Source organism: Oryzias latipes, chromosome 13 (assembly GCF_053564925.1).
Source record: "Oryzias latipes strain Hd-rR chromosome 13, Olatipes_Hd-rR_3.1".
In the NCBI taxonomy this organism is placed as follows: domain Eukaryota; kingdom Metazoa; phylum Chordata; class Actinopteri; order Beloniformes; family Adrianichthyidae; genus Oryzias; species Oryzias latipes.
In genome coordinates, this window is record NC_136249.1 from 3,202,620 (window position 1) to 3,218,191 (window position 15,572).

At 42.1% G+C, this 15,572-nt stretch overlaps 2 protein-coding genes across 4 annotated transcripts in view; both read right to left on the bottom strand.

Moving 5' to 3' along the window:
- The window catches only part of LOC101164176 (porphobilinogen deaminase), a 156,164-nt gene that overhangs the window by 138,263 nt on the left and 2,329 nt on the right, over positions 1 to 15,572 (bottom strand). The gene's annotated exons all lie outside the window — the stretch shown is intronic.
- On the bottom strand, positions 11,542 to 15,113 carry LOC144981503 (uncharacterized). 3 transcript variants are annotated; one of them, XM_078929594.1, is made up of 5 exons: positions 14,338 to 15,113; positions 13,880 to 13,935; positions 13,709 to 13,801; positions 12,376 to 12,884; positions 11,542 to 12,294 (listed from the first exon to the last, which is right to left on the bottom strand). In XM_078929594.1, exons 1-5 carry the CDS (start codon positions 14,476 to 14,478, stop codon positions 11,783 to 11,785), a joined length of 1,311 nt encoding a protein of 436 aa, XP_078785720.1. In that variant the 5' UTR covers positions 14,479 to 15,113; the 3' UTR covers positions 11,542 to 11,782. The 3 variants fall into 3 exon arrangements, with proteins under 3 accessions (XP_078785720.1, XP_078785719.1, XP_078785721.1); XM_078929593.1 differs by having other exon boundaries at positions 13,880 to 13,938; XM_078929595.1 differs by having other exon boundaries at positions 13,880 to 13,912; positions 14,331 to 15,099.

Sequence of the window (15,572 nt, forward strand, 5' to 3'; positions counted from 1 at the left end):
ATAGGATGGACGGATGTGTCCCGAAGAAAGTGCCTCCTGGATGTAACTCTCAATAGCTGCTTTCTCTGGACCTGAAAAATTTAATAGTCTGCCTTTGGGCAGAGTAGCACCATTTAGCAGTCCTGTGGAGCAGTTCTGTGGGCAGATTCAGTTTACCAACAAGGTGATGGTCAATAAAACTTTGCACCGGAGTCAATCAAGGCTTAGAAATCGAAAACCTCAGCTTGAGGACAAAGTACGGTGCCACTCTTCTTTCTAGAAACATTTCTGCTAGGCTTAGTCTGTCTACCTGACAACCCAGAAAGGAGACCCGGGCGCAGAGCAGCAGTGTAAAACGCTCCCCTCAGCCTCCCTTAGGGTTAGTGCCGGTGCAAAACCCATGCAGGGAAAGTCAAGCAGGTCCTAGCTTTAGCTTATGTGCTGAAAGACAAATGAAAGGAGCGCGTCATAGAAACCTCAAAGTGACAGACAGCAGTTCTCACAAGCAGAACTATGTCATTAAATGTGGTTTATTAAACATTCGATCCATTTCCTCCAAGTCCCTCTTAGTCAATGAGTTAATTACTGATAACAATCTTAGTTTTTTAGCCTTAACAGAAACTTGGCTCCAACAGGGTGACTATGTTAGATTGAATGAAGCAACCCCCCCCCACTTATGCTAACTATCAGAAATCCAGGATTTCAGGGAAAGGAGGTGGTTTGGCAGTAAAATCACAGTCTAGATTACTTCTCAGCCCTAAAGTTAAAAATGCTTATAATTCATTTGAAAACATCATATTGTCTTTAAGTCACCCAAACAGGAAAACTCGAAAACCTGTTTTACTAATAATTATTTATATTCAGAATTTTTAACTGAGTTTTCCGACTTCCTATCGACTATTGTCTTAGATTCTGATCAAATTATAATATTAGGGGATTTTAATATTCATGTTGATGACCCCAGTGACTGCCTAGGAACGGCTTTTGCAGCTTTATTAGATGATGTTGGTTTCACCCAAAGTGTGAATGAACCCACTCACTGTCATAAGCACACCCTGGACCTTGTTCTAACCCATGGGATAGAGATCAGCCAGCTGAGTGTCCTTCCTCTTAACCCCATCATTTCTGATCACTTTCTGATTACCTTCCAGTTTACACTGGAACATCCTTCTGTCCCAGTGAATAAGAAACAGCTTAGAAGAACCTTAACTGACCGTTCTGTGTCTGAGTTTAAACACACAGTTCAGCCAGTACTTAGTGATATTCTGAGAAAATACTCTGAGACCAGCTCCCATAGCATCAGTCCTAGTATAAATGACCACTTTGTTAATGATGCCTTACAAGCCCTCGGGAGTACACTCGATGTTGTTGCCCCCTTAAAACCTAAGTTCGTTAGACAAAACCGAGTAGCACCGTGGTTAAACGCTGAAACTTGTTCTATTAAACAAGAAACCCGTAAGTTGGAAAGAGAATGGCGCCGCTCAGGTTCAGAGCAGTCTCTGGATATCTGGAAACATAGCCTATTAAATTATAAAAAAGCTCTGCGTAGAGCTAGAAGCCAATACTATTCAACCTTAAAATCAGAGAATGGAAACAATCCAAGATTTCTTTTTAGCACTATAGCTAAATTAACTCGCAGTCAGAGCTCAGTAGAACCACATGTTCCTGTTTCTCTCAGCTCTGATGATTTTCTTACATTTTTCGATAGTAAAATCTCAAATATTAGACATAAGTTAAATCAAGTTATTCCTACTATCAGCCCAGAGCAGGCTGAAGCGGTAGAAATGGAGGCATCCATAGAAACCTCTGTAACATTAGACTGCTTCACTATTGTGGATCAAGTGGAAATAACATCAATTATTACGTCCTTCAAATCCTCAACGTGTCTGTTAGACCCAATTCCCACTAGACTTTTTAAAGAAACTTTTCCCCTAATTAATGATTCCATATTAACAATGATAAATACCTCTCTGGAAACGGGTTACGTGCCACAGTCCTTTAAATATGCAGTTGTTAAACCTCTTCTGAAAAAGCCCAGTTTGGATCCTAGCATCTTGGCCAACTATAGACCGATATCAAACCTGCCCTTTATTTCTAAAATCCTAGAAAGAGTTGTAGTTAAGTAGCTTTACTGCCACCTACAGGACAACAGCCATTTTGAAGACTTTCAGTCGGGGTTTAGACCTCACCACAGCACGGAAACTGCACTAGTTAGAGACTCTAATGACTTGTTATTGGCCTCAGAAAAGGGACTACTTTCTATTCTGGTCCTGTTGGACCTCAGTGCTGCCTTTGACACTATCGACCACGGTATTTTACTCCATAGATTAGAGCATGACATAGGGATCAGAGGATCTGCTCTCCAGTGGTTTAAATCCTATCTGTCCGATAGGTATCAGTTCGTTAATGTAAATGGCCATTCCTCTCAGAGCACTCGAGTTAACTATGGAGTCCCACAGGGCTCAGTCTTAGGACCCATCCTGTTTACGCTTTATATGCTACCCCTAGGAAACATAATCAGAAAACACAGCATTAATTTTCATTGTTATGCCGACGATACGCAGTTGTATTTATCCATGAAACCTGACCAGAATGAGGATATAGAGAAACTAAATGCCTGCATCAGAGACATCAAGACCTGGATGACAATTAATTACCTCCTCTTGAACCCAGAAAAAACTGAGGTCATTATACGTGGTCCTAAAAACCTCAGAGATACTCTGTCTGCTCAGATAGTCTCCCTGGATGGCATAAGTATAGCCCCCAATTCCACAGTTAGAAACCTTGGGGTTTTACTTGACCAGGATTTATCATTTAAGGCTCACATATCTCAGGCGTGCAGAACTGCCTTTTTTCACCTGCGGAATATTGCTAAGATCAGAAATATACTTTCTAAGAGTGATGCTGAAAAACTCATCCATGCATTTGTTACGTCGAGGCTGGATTACTGTAACTCCTTGTTAGCAGCGTGTCCTAAGAGTTCCTTAAGAAGTCTCCAGCTTGTTCAGAACGCAGCAGCTAGATTGTTAGCTGGAACTAGCAGAAGAGATCACATCACTCCTGTGTTAGTTTCGCTCCATTGGCTCCCAGTTGATTCCAGAATCAAGTTCAAGATCCTCCTGTTAACCTATAAGGCCTTACATGGAATGGCCCCGTCCTATATTAAGGACCTCATAGTCCCTTACCATCCAATGAGAACACTTCGCTCGCAAAATGCAGGACTGCTTGTGGTTCCTAGAATTAGTAAAAGTACGGTTGGAGGTAGAGCCTTTAGCCACCAAGCCCCTGTCTTATGGAATAAACTCCCAGCTCATGTAAGAGAGGCCGACTCAGTTTTTACATTCAAAGCTAGACTGAAAACATTCCTCTTTGGACAGGCTTATTGTCAGACTAGTTAGTATTCAGAGATTATTTAACTTAATGTTAGTTTGTTTAAATTAAACTTAATAATAGCTATTTCTTTTAAAAGGCTGCTAGAAGTTGAAGCTGGGGTAACTATGGTGCACTGGGGTTCTGTCCTCTTTCCTGTTTTTACTTCTACCCTTCATCTCCTCTATTCTTGATCATAATTTATCATTTAGTTCTCCATGCCTCTGTTTGGTGCAGTGCGATTCATGTATTGTCCCTCTTTTCCTCTCCCCTCCTGGGGAGTGGGAGTGCTTCCAGACTCCAGTTGGCTCATCCGTGCTCCTGTTCCTGACCGTTTACCTCGCCTTTGCTCCTGCTCCTACACCTGGCTGTGGATCCTGCCTCTGGCTCGTCTCTGCTCTGTACCTGACCGAGTACCTCGTCTCTGCTCCTGCTTCTTCGTTTTTCCGGAATCCGTTTTTTTAGGAGTTTTTCCTTACCGCGAAGGGGGGTTTAAGGGCAGGGATGCCAGTATAGCTTAGTCAGTTTGTTAGTTCATTTTGGTATTTTCCTATTGAACTCTATGTATTCGTGATCCTTTTGAGTTCATGTTTCACTTCAAAGCCCATCGAGACGACTGTTGTTGTGATTTTGGGCTATAAAAATAAAATAAAATTGAATTGAATTGAATTGAACAAAGCTTGACAGGACTATATAAAAGTTCTATTCAGTAGATAGTACTGAATTACCCGCCCGCAGCCTGTTTTCTAACGGGGGGGTTCTGCTGTTTAAATGCAGCTGGCATTGCGAAACTACGTGACCATGGTTACCACAAGCAAGTAGTACCTTCTTCCTTGCATCTTTTACGTTCTTCTGGAGTTAACTTAGAGTGACCAATCTGCATGGGTTCTTCCATAAATTTACCTGTGGATTCTTGTAAGAATTGAGGAGGTGGTTTCAAAGTAGAGGTATCTTGAGTTGAGTGAGATGGTTGCTTGCGATTTTGGTGGTTCCGTTCCGCCTGCCGTTCCCTGAGGCGAACATCTGAGCACAGAGCTGCGGAGACAAGGTCTTCAAAGGTATGAGTTTCAGGTTGGGAGCATAAGTCATCCTTGATGGTTTCATTCAGGGATTGATAAAAAAAAAAAAAACGCCCTTTAGCGCTATATCAGGCCAACCGGCTTCTATGTAAGTCGATCACGTGGTCACTAACGGAACGATTGCGTTGCTTGAGGCTCAGCAAATTACGTGTGGCCTCCTCCTCCTTGCAAAGTTCTTCAAAAATTAACCTGAATTCTCTTATGAAATGATCAAAAGGCAGATGGGAGATAGGGTTGGAAGAAAACAAATCCTTGGGCCATTGCAAAGCCTTATTTCTGAGAGAATCTACGATTAAAGCGACTTTACTGTGATCTGTCGTGTGGTACCTGGGTGCTTGTTAGAAAATTGATTGACACTGAAGGAAAAAACCTCTGCAAGCTTCTACATCACCTTAAAAGGCTTCAGGCTGAAGCCGGAAGTTTTCCAGTGACGTAGCGGAAGTGGGAGTGGTCATGTTGCTGGAGATCGGAAGTGAAGCCGTAGCTGTGGGATTAGCAGAGAATTGTCTGGTTAATTCCACCAGGGTTTGTGAAATCCCATTAAGAAACAGGTCCTATTAAGCAGAAGCCATCTGAGATAAAGCATCGGCCTGACGACCTAGAATGATTCCCTGCTAGGAGACGGTGAAGCGGAGACTTTCCGAGTTTTGCCAGTTCGTTCTGTCATGATCTGATGGGGGGACAGACCCAGAAGACGCTGGAACCCGGAAAGAAACACAGGAGAGTTAGATGGCGAATAAAGGAATTTATTTTCCTGGACGAGGATCCAAGGGTGAGTATAGTGGAGATTGTCCGGCAGCAAGATGATACTGGCATGACGACCGGGAGTAATGACTTGGAGTTGTGGCGTGGCTTGAGATCTTGGCGTGGCTTGATGATCTTGGTTTGGCTGATGTCGTGGCGTGGCTGGAGGCTAGGATAGCAGGTGAGGATCAGACTGCTCTTTGGGAGGAAAGACCCAGGTGGACACTCGTGGTAATTAGTCCTGTAGATGAGGCAGAGAAGCAAGGTTAACATAGAACTTGAGTACGTGAGCATGGTCTCAAAACAAATGACCAGGCTTAGTACTAGGGGTGTTAGAAAAAATTGATTTGTTAAAATATCGCGATAGTTCATTTGGCGATACTTGTATCAATTGAAAATGCTGCCAGGACGATATTTCTTTAATTATTTTTGATTGTCCTTCAGCGTCTGACTCTTGTTTTCCACTTACCCCCCCGACCGCTAGTTGGCAGCAGAGCACACGAAGCCTCTTTGAGCAGCACCCCACAAGACAACAAGGAAGACTGCAGCCAGAGGCAGCTTGTTCTGTTGTTACAAGACATGAACTACTTTGTTTTTAATTGGGATGGGTACCAAACAGAAACTCTGTGCCATGTTGCTGCCAGTAACACATAAAAGCGTGGATTGTGGTGCTTTTTAGCAGCTCAGTTAAAAATGAGTGAAGCACAGCAGCCTCAGCGGCTAATAGGCTAATGCGCTTAGCATCAGCTAAAATGCTATCGGCAAAGCAGGCAAAAGTTCTGCAGAACCTCCCAGAAAAAGATTCTAGTTTAGCGACCTGATGAATCAGAGTGACGTGTACAATGCTCTGAAAAAAGGCCGACATCGTGGCAAGGAGCGTTAGTTTACTTCCACGTGTGAGAAGCGTGGCTGCAGAGCAGATATGTAAACAAAGCATCTTTCCTTTCGTTCTGTCATGCTGCCTCATCATCACACTTTATTGTTTTTGGAAAGAATCAGTGCCCCCCCTTTATTTTTGAAGCACCATTCATGCTCCTGAACCATTTAAAAGCACTGGAGAAGCTACATTATGCAATGTAGGAAATAAAAGCATTTTATTTTCCCAATACAAATTTATTGGTTAAGGAACATTCATTCTTTGCTTTTTCTTATACTGAAAAATATTTTGTTGTGGAAATCTGACAGAGTTGACTGTTCCCTTACTATATTTTAACTTACCAAAATAAAAGCACTACGAATTTGCTTTGGTACACGCAACTTATATCTGAGATACAGTTCCAATGCTTAACAGTGCGATCAATAATTTAACTGAATTTGAACATTTTATTACAGTGGAAGACATTGAAAATCAGGTAAAGATTTTTCAAAGTCATATATCGGGATACATATCGTATCACGGGGCGCGTATCGGGATATGTATCGTATTACCAGACTCTTGGCAATACACACCCCTACTTAGTACCAAAAGGGGCAACGAATTGGCGATGAAAGCTGGAGCTGGATCTCCATAAGAAGGCAGGTAGGTGATGAGGTGAGTGTCCACAGCTGGGTCCAATCAGGAAGGCAGAGCAGAGAGGGGAGGGGGAGGAGAGACTGCCAGAGGCAACATGACAGTACCCCCCTTCAACGATTATTTTTGTCTGTGGCAGCAAAAAAAAAACAGACATCCAAAAACAGTAAAAGTAACATTCAAAAAAGTAAAGTGATCGGTAAAGTAAAGTGACCAGTATCTTTCAGGATTAAGCGTAAAAACTTTATAAACAAATAGAACAACATCTGCATCCTGCACAACAAAGTAAAATTAAAATTATAGCAAATTAATAGATAAGTAAAAGTACACACAAAAACAACCATTGTAAGAACAAAAATACAACTGAAAACAACAACAACTGCAACAATAAGTAAATAAATGATTGTATGAAAAACCGTGTTGTACAGTCTGATGGCTGTGGGGGGGGGGAGTGACCTGCAGTAGCTCCTTCTTGCACTGTGGGGGCAACAGTCTGGTGCTGAAGGAGCTGGTCAGCGCATCTACAGTTTGGTGCAGGGGGTGGCAGGGGTTATCCATGATGGATGTTAGCTTAGCCAACGTCCTCCTGTCCGCCACCTCCTCCATGGACTCCAGTGTGCGGCCCAGGACAGAGCCAGGCCCCCCTAACCAGTTGGTTAAGCCATAGATACACACATCATCATACGACATCTGGTATACAAATTCAAAGAATCTATAGAAGACTCCCTGCCACATATCACTCCGACTGGCACCAGATTGTTTGCATGTTCATCACAAGGCCACAAACACAGTCAGTTAAGAATCACCAGTTGACTCACAATACATATCTTTGGACTGTGGCGCGATGCTCAGGTGCATGAGAAAAGCCACCCATGCACAGAGAGAATATGTAAACTCCACGAAGAAAGGACACAGTTGAGATTTAAACCTGGGTCTTACAATTATTTTTAATCTTTCAATCAGAACTAAAGAAATTCCATCAGTTTGGAAACAAGCTTTTGTTATATCTTTATTAAAGGGAAATGATTCATCTGTGCCAATGTGTCAAGGACTTGGGTCAAAATGTCTGTGATGCTAATCTGCATTTTTATGCTGATGACACAGTTATTTGCTGTTATGAATCATCTCTTGCTCAGTCCATTGAAACCCTGCAGAAAGCCCAGGACGGAAAGGGGATTTACCAGAACTCATAGAGAAGAATTAACCCTATCTAACTCTACAACTAAATATTTAAAGTCCAGCAGACGTAGTTGTTCAGATGGAGTCCCTCAAGGCTCACTACTTGGGCCACTTCTATTCAGCTTGTATGTGAACAACCTGCCAGATGTATGCAAAAAAAAAAATACAATTACATGCAGACGATACAGTTCTGTATGCTCATGCCAAAAAAAAGCTGAAGCAGCTGCAGTTCTGTCTGGAGCCAAGGTTCCAGTCTTTCAGTGACCCCAAAAGTCGTGCTTACATCTCAATACTAAAAAGATGGTATGTATGTTTTTTCTCATCAGCCAACGAGGGAAGAACAACCATCTGTAGTGGTCAAAGGGGAGCGGTTGGAAGTTGTAGAACAATTCAAGTATGTTGGCGTAATCTTCAATTCAAACTTAACTTTTAAAGATCATGTAAAGAAAATATCCAATATTGTTAAATTTTAAGCAAATAAGGTATTCTCTGACTACTGAGGCAGCAAAGGTTTTCATGCATTCATTGATTTTTAGTGATATAACTTACTGTCTTACTACATGGTCCCAGACAAATGAAGGCACTTTGAAACCCCTCAAGTCTCTGTTTAAGAGAACCCTGAAAGTTTTAAACAAAAAGCCTCTGCGTTGTCATTACTGTGACATTCTCACCAAGACTGGCCTACTGGATTTTGAAAGTTACAAAATGTACATGGATGCCTGTCTCATTTTTAAGGTTTTGAATGGGCTGGCCCCTCCCCGCTTGTTAAATTTTATAAGTAAAAAAACAAATGTTGGAATGGACACCAGGGGCCTCATTTATAAACGTTGCGTACGCACAAAAGAAGGCGTACACCACTCTCTACGCAATAGTTGATATTTATAAAAAGCAAACTTGACGGGAAAATGTGCGGTCCTTCACGCAAGCTCTGACCCAGGCGTACGCACAAAAACGGGTGAAAGGAGAAACGGCGACACCGTCGGCAGATGGAAGAAACACGTGAAAGTGAAAATGACAATACTGCCTCTCAGAAATAACATGAAGACTTCACAAAGCAAGTCTTACAATCAACAGCTACACCAACACCCGTTTGATTGATCAGCAGTGAAACAAACAAAAAAATCAAACGAAAATTACAACAGAAATTCAAATGAACACTTATTTGCAAAAAGAAAAGTGAAATATGTTCTGCAATATTGGCATGTTGTGCAATTCATCCTCATAAATAATATAGTTAACAGAACGAAATAATGTACAAAACTGATATTCTCATCAGTGTGTCCGTCTGGAGGAGCAGATATAGGTGCGGGCGTGCGGACGGACGGACAGACGTACTAATTTTCCACTGGGGAAAGTTGTTTTCATAGTAAAACATTTCTTCATAAGCTACGGAATTATGGTTTTCATGCATATGCCTTTAGTTTGTTTTATTTTTGATAAACAATGTATGGCGTATGTCTCAACCATTCAGAAAGTTACAAGAAATTACATTGGGCTGAACAATTTCTCATTTCCACGTGGATTATTACCGACATCTGTAGCTTGTCAGATGTAATTAAATGGAGGGAAATAAAATGCCCCATCAGAATGCGTAATGACGCACAATGGCTGATCTTGCGCTCTTAGAAGATGTGGCAATCGAAGAATTCGGAGTGAACGCATCTTTAGACAACAAGAAGACTTGCTGGTAAACGAGGACGAGTGGCTTATGAGCCGGTACCGACTTCCTCGAGCCGTCCTGTTGGACCTCTGCGGGCTTTTGGGCCCGGCGTTACAGAAGAGCACTCGGAAGAACCACGCGTGTCACCCGGTGCATCTGGCGCTCCGGTGCCCCCCCCTCCCCGTGGCAGAGACACTCTGGCGATGCAGTGCTAGACGTTTTTTGCCTCGACTTTGATGTCCGACCATTTCTTTTTTATTTCGGCCACGGTCCGAGGTTGTGAGGCTACAGCATTAACGGCGTCTGCCGCTCACGTGGCTTTTTGGCATTAGTAATGCCCACACTGTGCCCTCCAAACAACACTTTTCTCCTCTTTTCCACCTCGCCAACGATAACTTCTACTTCACATTGAGTGAAGTTACGTTTTTTTGATTTCCTCTCTGTGTTTGCATTGATTTCGCAATCAATAAATATTCATTTGTGGGCGTTTCACGGACTATTTATGGGCAACTATGGGCGTGTCATGAAGCCGCAAAAGCTGCGCAGCATTTAGAATTGGTTGTGATTTATTAAGGGAAAGATGCGTAGGATGTGCGTGCGCACGGTTTTATAAATCCGAATATTTCTGTGCGTACGCACGTCCTATGTTTCATCCGTACTACACTTCTGACACAAATCCTACGCAAAGTTTAATAAATGAGGCCCCAGGGTTTAACTTGAGAGGATTGTAATGTTCAAAGGCGCAGGACTAAATTTAGCCAAACTGTGGTGTCAATCAGAAGCACACAATTATTATTATTCCAAATAGCTCTTAAACAATGGCTGAAAACAAACCAGTCCTGCAGACATTAGTTACTGTTGTTTTTCTTGGACTTCCTTTGACTTTTTTAGACTTGATTTTTATTGTAAATAACCTTTGTAAATATTTTACCACTAATATTGTGCTGTTTAAGTGTGTTGTAAATGTAACTGTTGAACCTTTTATCCTGCCTTTGGACAACGGATGAAATTTAGCTCCTGTGCACTGTCCTAATTCAAATAAAAAAAAAAAAAACCTCAAAGAAGGTCCCTGAAACAATTCCAATGGTGCCCACCTTGGATGGAAATGTCATACAGGTGGTTCATGAGTACAAGTACCTTGGTACTTGAGTACAATGGCCTTGTCTGGCCACTAGGAGGCAGGGACATTGGTACACTTTAGTTTACAAGGCCTTGCTTGGGTTACTGCCTCCCTACATTTGTTCTTTAATCACAAGGAGAAGTGTGGAATCTCACTCCTTGAGATCTAAAGTTGTTGCTTTCTGTTCCATTTGCTGCACAGAGCTCTGCTCCTTTTGCTTGGAATATGCTGCAGAAAGACTGGAAGCTAACTGAACTGGTATCATTGAATTTTTTTAAGAACAAGCTCAAAGCATCAGAGACTGAAACAAAAATATGCAACTGCTTGTCCTGATTTGTGTAATTTGAAGGATGTTTGTTTATATATATTTTTTGTATTAAAATGTACTGCCTTTTGGCCAGGACTCCCTTGGAAAGGAGGTTTTTAATCTCAAAGGGACTTTCCTAGTTAAATAAAGGTTAAATAAAATAAATAAAATTATCACTGTGAGGAAAGAGTGCTAACCACATCATCATTGTACAGCCCTTCCTGCTCCTCTAAATGCGTCTTTTTCTGCAGGTGTTTTCTTGATGAATACAAACATTTGCATTAAGTGTTGCATACACAAAATTTCCCATGGTTTATGCCACATTTTTGTCCAGACTTTTTCTATGAAGCCCCTGGGATGGCTGTTTTTTCAGCATTCCATCAACTTCTGCACTGTTCCTGCAAGTTGGTAATTTAATTAAACCTTAATAAAAAACCTGTTCATTTTGGTAATTGGTTTGAGTCCTCTTCCTGTTAGACATGTTAATGTTAAGAACAAAGTTTTAGTAGTAGTATTAGTAGGTCTGTTATATTCATCATAGGTACACCTTATTCATAAGAGACAGAACATACAAATGGAATCCAAGAAATCATGTTGTACAATATCTCAAGAATTTATTTGTATAATGGAGCAGAAAAGGATAAGAAAAGTTCACTTCAATACTTAGTGATGTAACCCTGGCTGGCTATGCTGGAGGCCAGTGGTTTCCTGTAGGTTTTCAGCACACTGTGGCTGTTATTTTGATTCTTCCAATCAGTTCAGCATCTCTGCATCACTGTGTGTACCAACATCATCCACTAAATCAGCCCCTTTTTTTCCAAGAGTATGTAGTGTTTCAGTAATAACCTTCATCTGAATGATCGCCACACAGAGCTATTTTATCCTTCAACCTCCTTTGGTTGTTTCTCATGTCCCACATGATGCTTTCCATCTTCTGAGAGTGCAGCAGGTCGTCTCTGTCCATCCGTCCCAGAGCTGCCATCATTTCCTCCATCACGTTCAACACAGGCTCCAGCAGGATCAGACGGCGGGTCTGCAGCTCTGCCACACTCCCCACTCCACACAGCAGCCCCAGTTGATGGACAGCTCTTCTAGTTTTACTCTGAAAGTCTGCAACAGTTGATCGCGTCACAGACAAGGTTTGCAGTTTGAGCCCAGTTTCATGAATCCTCCTGTTGGCCTCTTGGATGTCGGTCTGAGCTTGAGAGATGAGTCCCTCATAGTGGGACACTTGGTTGGAGTAGGACATTATCTGAGATTCACACCTCCCTACCTCACTGCGAGCTCGGTCTACCTGCTCAGAGGCTGAGTCTAGATCCTTCTGACCAACAATAGTCATGACTGCCCCTGAAAAAGAGACACTAATCAGACTGAAACTCTTAATATTAAAGTTTCTGTTGGTGGATGTTGCTCTGTGGATTTACTTACCAGGAATCAATCCCACAATTGGAATGAACATCATGGCAACTCCAACATTTCTCATTGTCTCTGCTTCATCTCTTTTCTTTCTCATGTTGTACAGAGTTGTTTCTGCAGACCGCAGGTTGTCTTTCTCAGTCTTCAGAGCTTCATTGTAACTCTGCAAAGAAGACCTGTGAGAGAGCAGCTGGAGTCTCAAGTCTCCTAGTTCACCTTCTCTCCTCTTCTTCTGTTCCTCTAAAGAACTTTGCTCTGCAGTCAGACTCTCAGTCTCCTCATCGAGGTGCTGCAGTTCTCCAACAGCTATCTGCTCTGACTCTTCCAGGTGCTGCTTCATGTCCTCGATCTCTTGTCTGATGTCATCAAATGTCTGACATCCAGGAAGAACGATGTCAGAGTCCGTACTGAGGAGCATCTCTGACAGGTTGTTGAGGGATTGGAGACCTCTCAGCAGAGGTCCTGACTCCCTCAGAGCCAGGCTGCTCAGGTCTGTGTGCCGTGTCTCCACAGAGCTCAGACTGCAGAGAAGAAGAGAACAGGAAGTCCAACACAGGCCAAAAGACTGAGAAACAAGCAAAAGGATAGATTACAAACGATGTTTTACCTATTTACGTTGGAAAAAAACAAACAAATCTTGTCATTTAAGAAAGCTTTTGTCTAAAGACCAATGACAACAATTGAGCTGAGTGCTCTCTGGCCTTGGCTCTCCCAAACATGTCCACTTCTACAGAGCGTGAAAGCTGGCTGTAATGTGGAGGACGTTGCTCTGCTGGTGCTCGTCCTGCTTTTGCCGTCGTCTTGCCAAACCCCTCCCCTCCTGTGCACAGTCTGGTACGGGCGCGCCTCCCATGGCTGCTGCCAGTCCACGCGTGCCCCTCCAGCCGTCCACTCCACCAGATGTACTCGTGTTTTTGTGTGTATTGTGCTTCTGTGTTAAGATTTTTTTATTTTTTCCTGTGTATGAACATAGTATGCAGTGTGGTGATGCACACTACCACCAATAAGCGTGTCCCCTTCTTGTAACCCATCTACTCCCACACTGAGCAAAGGCCAGATGCTCTGCATTCAGCCCTGAACTGTTTGTATATTTTTGTTGTCTGTCTGATCTTCTTCGGGTTGAACTGAAACATTATTTTGTGTGCCCGTTAAAGCTGTGCAAATGAGAAATACATGAATCTAGACCGAAAAGTAAAATCAACATGGATCAGCCAAATATAAAATAGCCAACGGTTTTCAGCTAAAGATCAGCTTGAACAGCTTTTCCATTCAAATCAAATCTGTATTGTTCCTTAAAGAAGCCTCTCAAAGTTTGTGAAGCTCTAGTTTAAATGAGGTTGTTTACCTGGCATAGTGAAGTATCTGTGAAAGGTCGAGGGTCAAAGGTGTTTCTTGAAAGTATTCGATTATCATCGCCGTGAACGTCCTTAAGGCCATGCTGAAGGTTTAAAAAAAGGTCACAGTTCAAACGCAGAAATAAATACACAGGGAAAGAATCCCCACAGTTCCATCTTACTTGAGCCTGATGACTTGATCGTCCTCCTCTGACCTGTGACGAGTGCAGATGCGTCTCTGCTTCAAACAGTTCACAGAAATCAGTGAGGAAAATCCTCTGTCATTCTGTGCTAAAGGAAAGCTCATCTGCTTCCTTAGCTAAACTAGTTGCATTTCATTGAGTCATGGGGACGTTTTCTAAAGCCACAACCACTTTATTTAGAATTCAACTGTCAACAGTTTTCTCCTGTTTCTGCAGTTTCGTGTTTGCAGTCACTACAGAACAGTTTTTTTCTTTTCATGTATAATACATTTATTCAGACGTGAGACACACAATGTGTTTCAATGATAGCTTAGAGGAAATTATGAGAGAGAAGAAAAAAATGTCTATAAACATGTTCCAAAAGAAACTCTTTCTTCTAGTTCGGATCATGCAAAGAAAAAAGGTTTGAACCCAAAGAGAGCTGTCTTACCTGAAACCTTCCTGCAGCCTCTCTGCTCTGTCTGCTTCTGCAGCGGCCGTCTGTCCTCAGCCAGAACACTGAGGCGGTCCTCTGATTTAGGGGAAATGGGTCTGGGAGGGGTCTGAATTCTGGCCATGGTTTTTCCCAGCGAGCTCATGGAAGAAGTCCTCTGATTTAGAGGAAATGGGTCTGGGAGGGGTATGGGGTCTCTGCACTGCACTGTATTTCCTGCTTTCACTTTGTCACATAAACCTGCAACAAAAACCTGAATGACTTCTGAAAATGCGAGTATAAATGATAATAAACTGTTTTATATTTCTGTTTTATATTGATTGATAAACAGGAAACTAGTCTTAGGGATGGAAACGGTTCATGAGACGACACCCCAGATGACCTTTTCACCTCTGCTGTTCTGCTGTTGGGTGGTTTCTTTATGTTCATCTTTTTTTCTTTTTTTCTTTAAATACGGGCAATTGCCCGGGGTGCAAATGTCACTGGGGGGTGGTGGTGACAGCGGCTAAGGACTTGGAAAAAATTCTGGTCCACTATTGGTTTCCCATTACCTGTTCTATCACAGAGTTTGTACACTGTGAAACTGTGAATAACCGTCCCTGCATTTGCGTGTTCCCGTCACGGGTCACACGCGTGTGTGAGAAGGAGAGGGAAGGGGTAGTGGGCTCAGGCTGCAGGTGGAACGGAGCATGCGGAGAGCTGCAAGCGCTGTCTGGATCGTGCAACACCAGGATCATCACTGCCTTTAAATGACTCAGCTCATGCTAATATTGTCATTCTTTATGAACTATTGCAGACATTTTGATGACGTGTCTTTATGTTCCATCAGTGTATTCTTTGTCTGCCTGGTGTTTAGTTGGTGTCAGTATTTGACATAAAGACAGCAGGTAATGCAGGAAAACAGCTGCACTTAATGAGATCATAAATAAACAATCATCATTTAGAAAAAAAATCAGAACAATGTTATAATCTATTTCTTTAGACTAAAAACATTAAATATGTTGGTGCTGCTGTGTTAATGTTTCAGATCAATTTACATTTAATATTATTTATTGATTGAATTATGTTTCTCAGCATCAAATGGTTCAGTTGGTCAAAATGTTTCTAGTTTAAATAAGGACTGACGGATTTTTTATTTCAGGCACTTTAAGCTTCTTTTTTGTTTTAGACTAGAACAGGGTTTCTGTTTGCCAACTGTACCTTACTGTTCATTTTTAATGTATGGAGAAATTTCTCTGA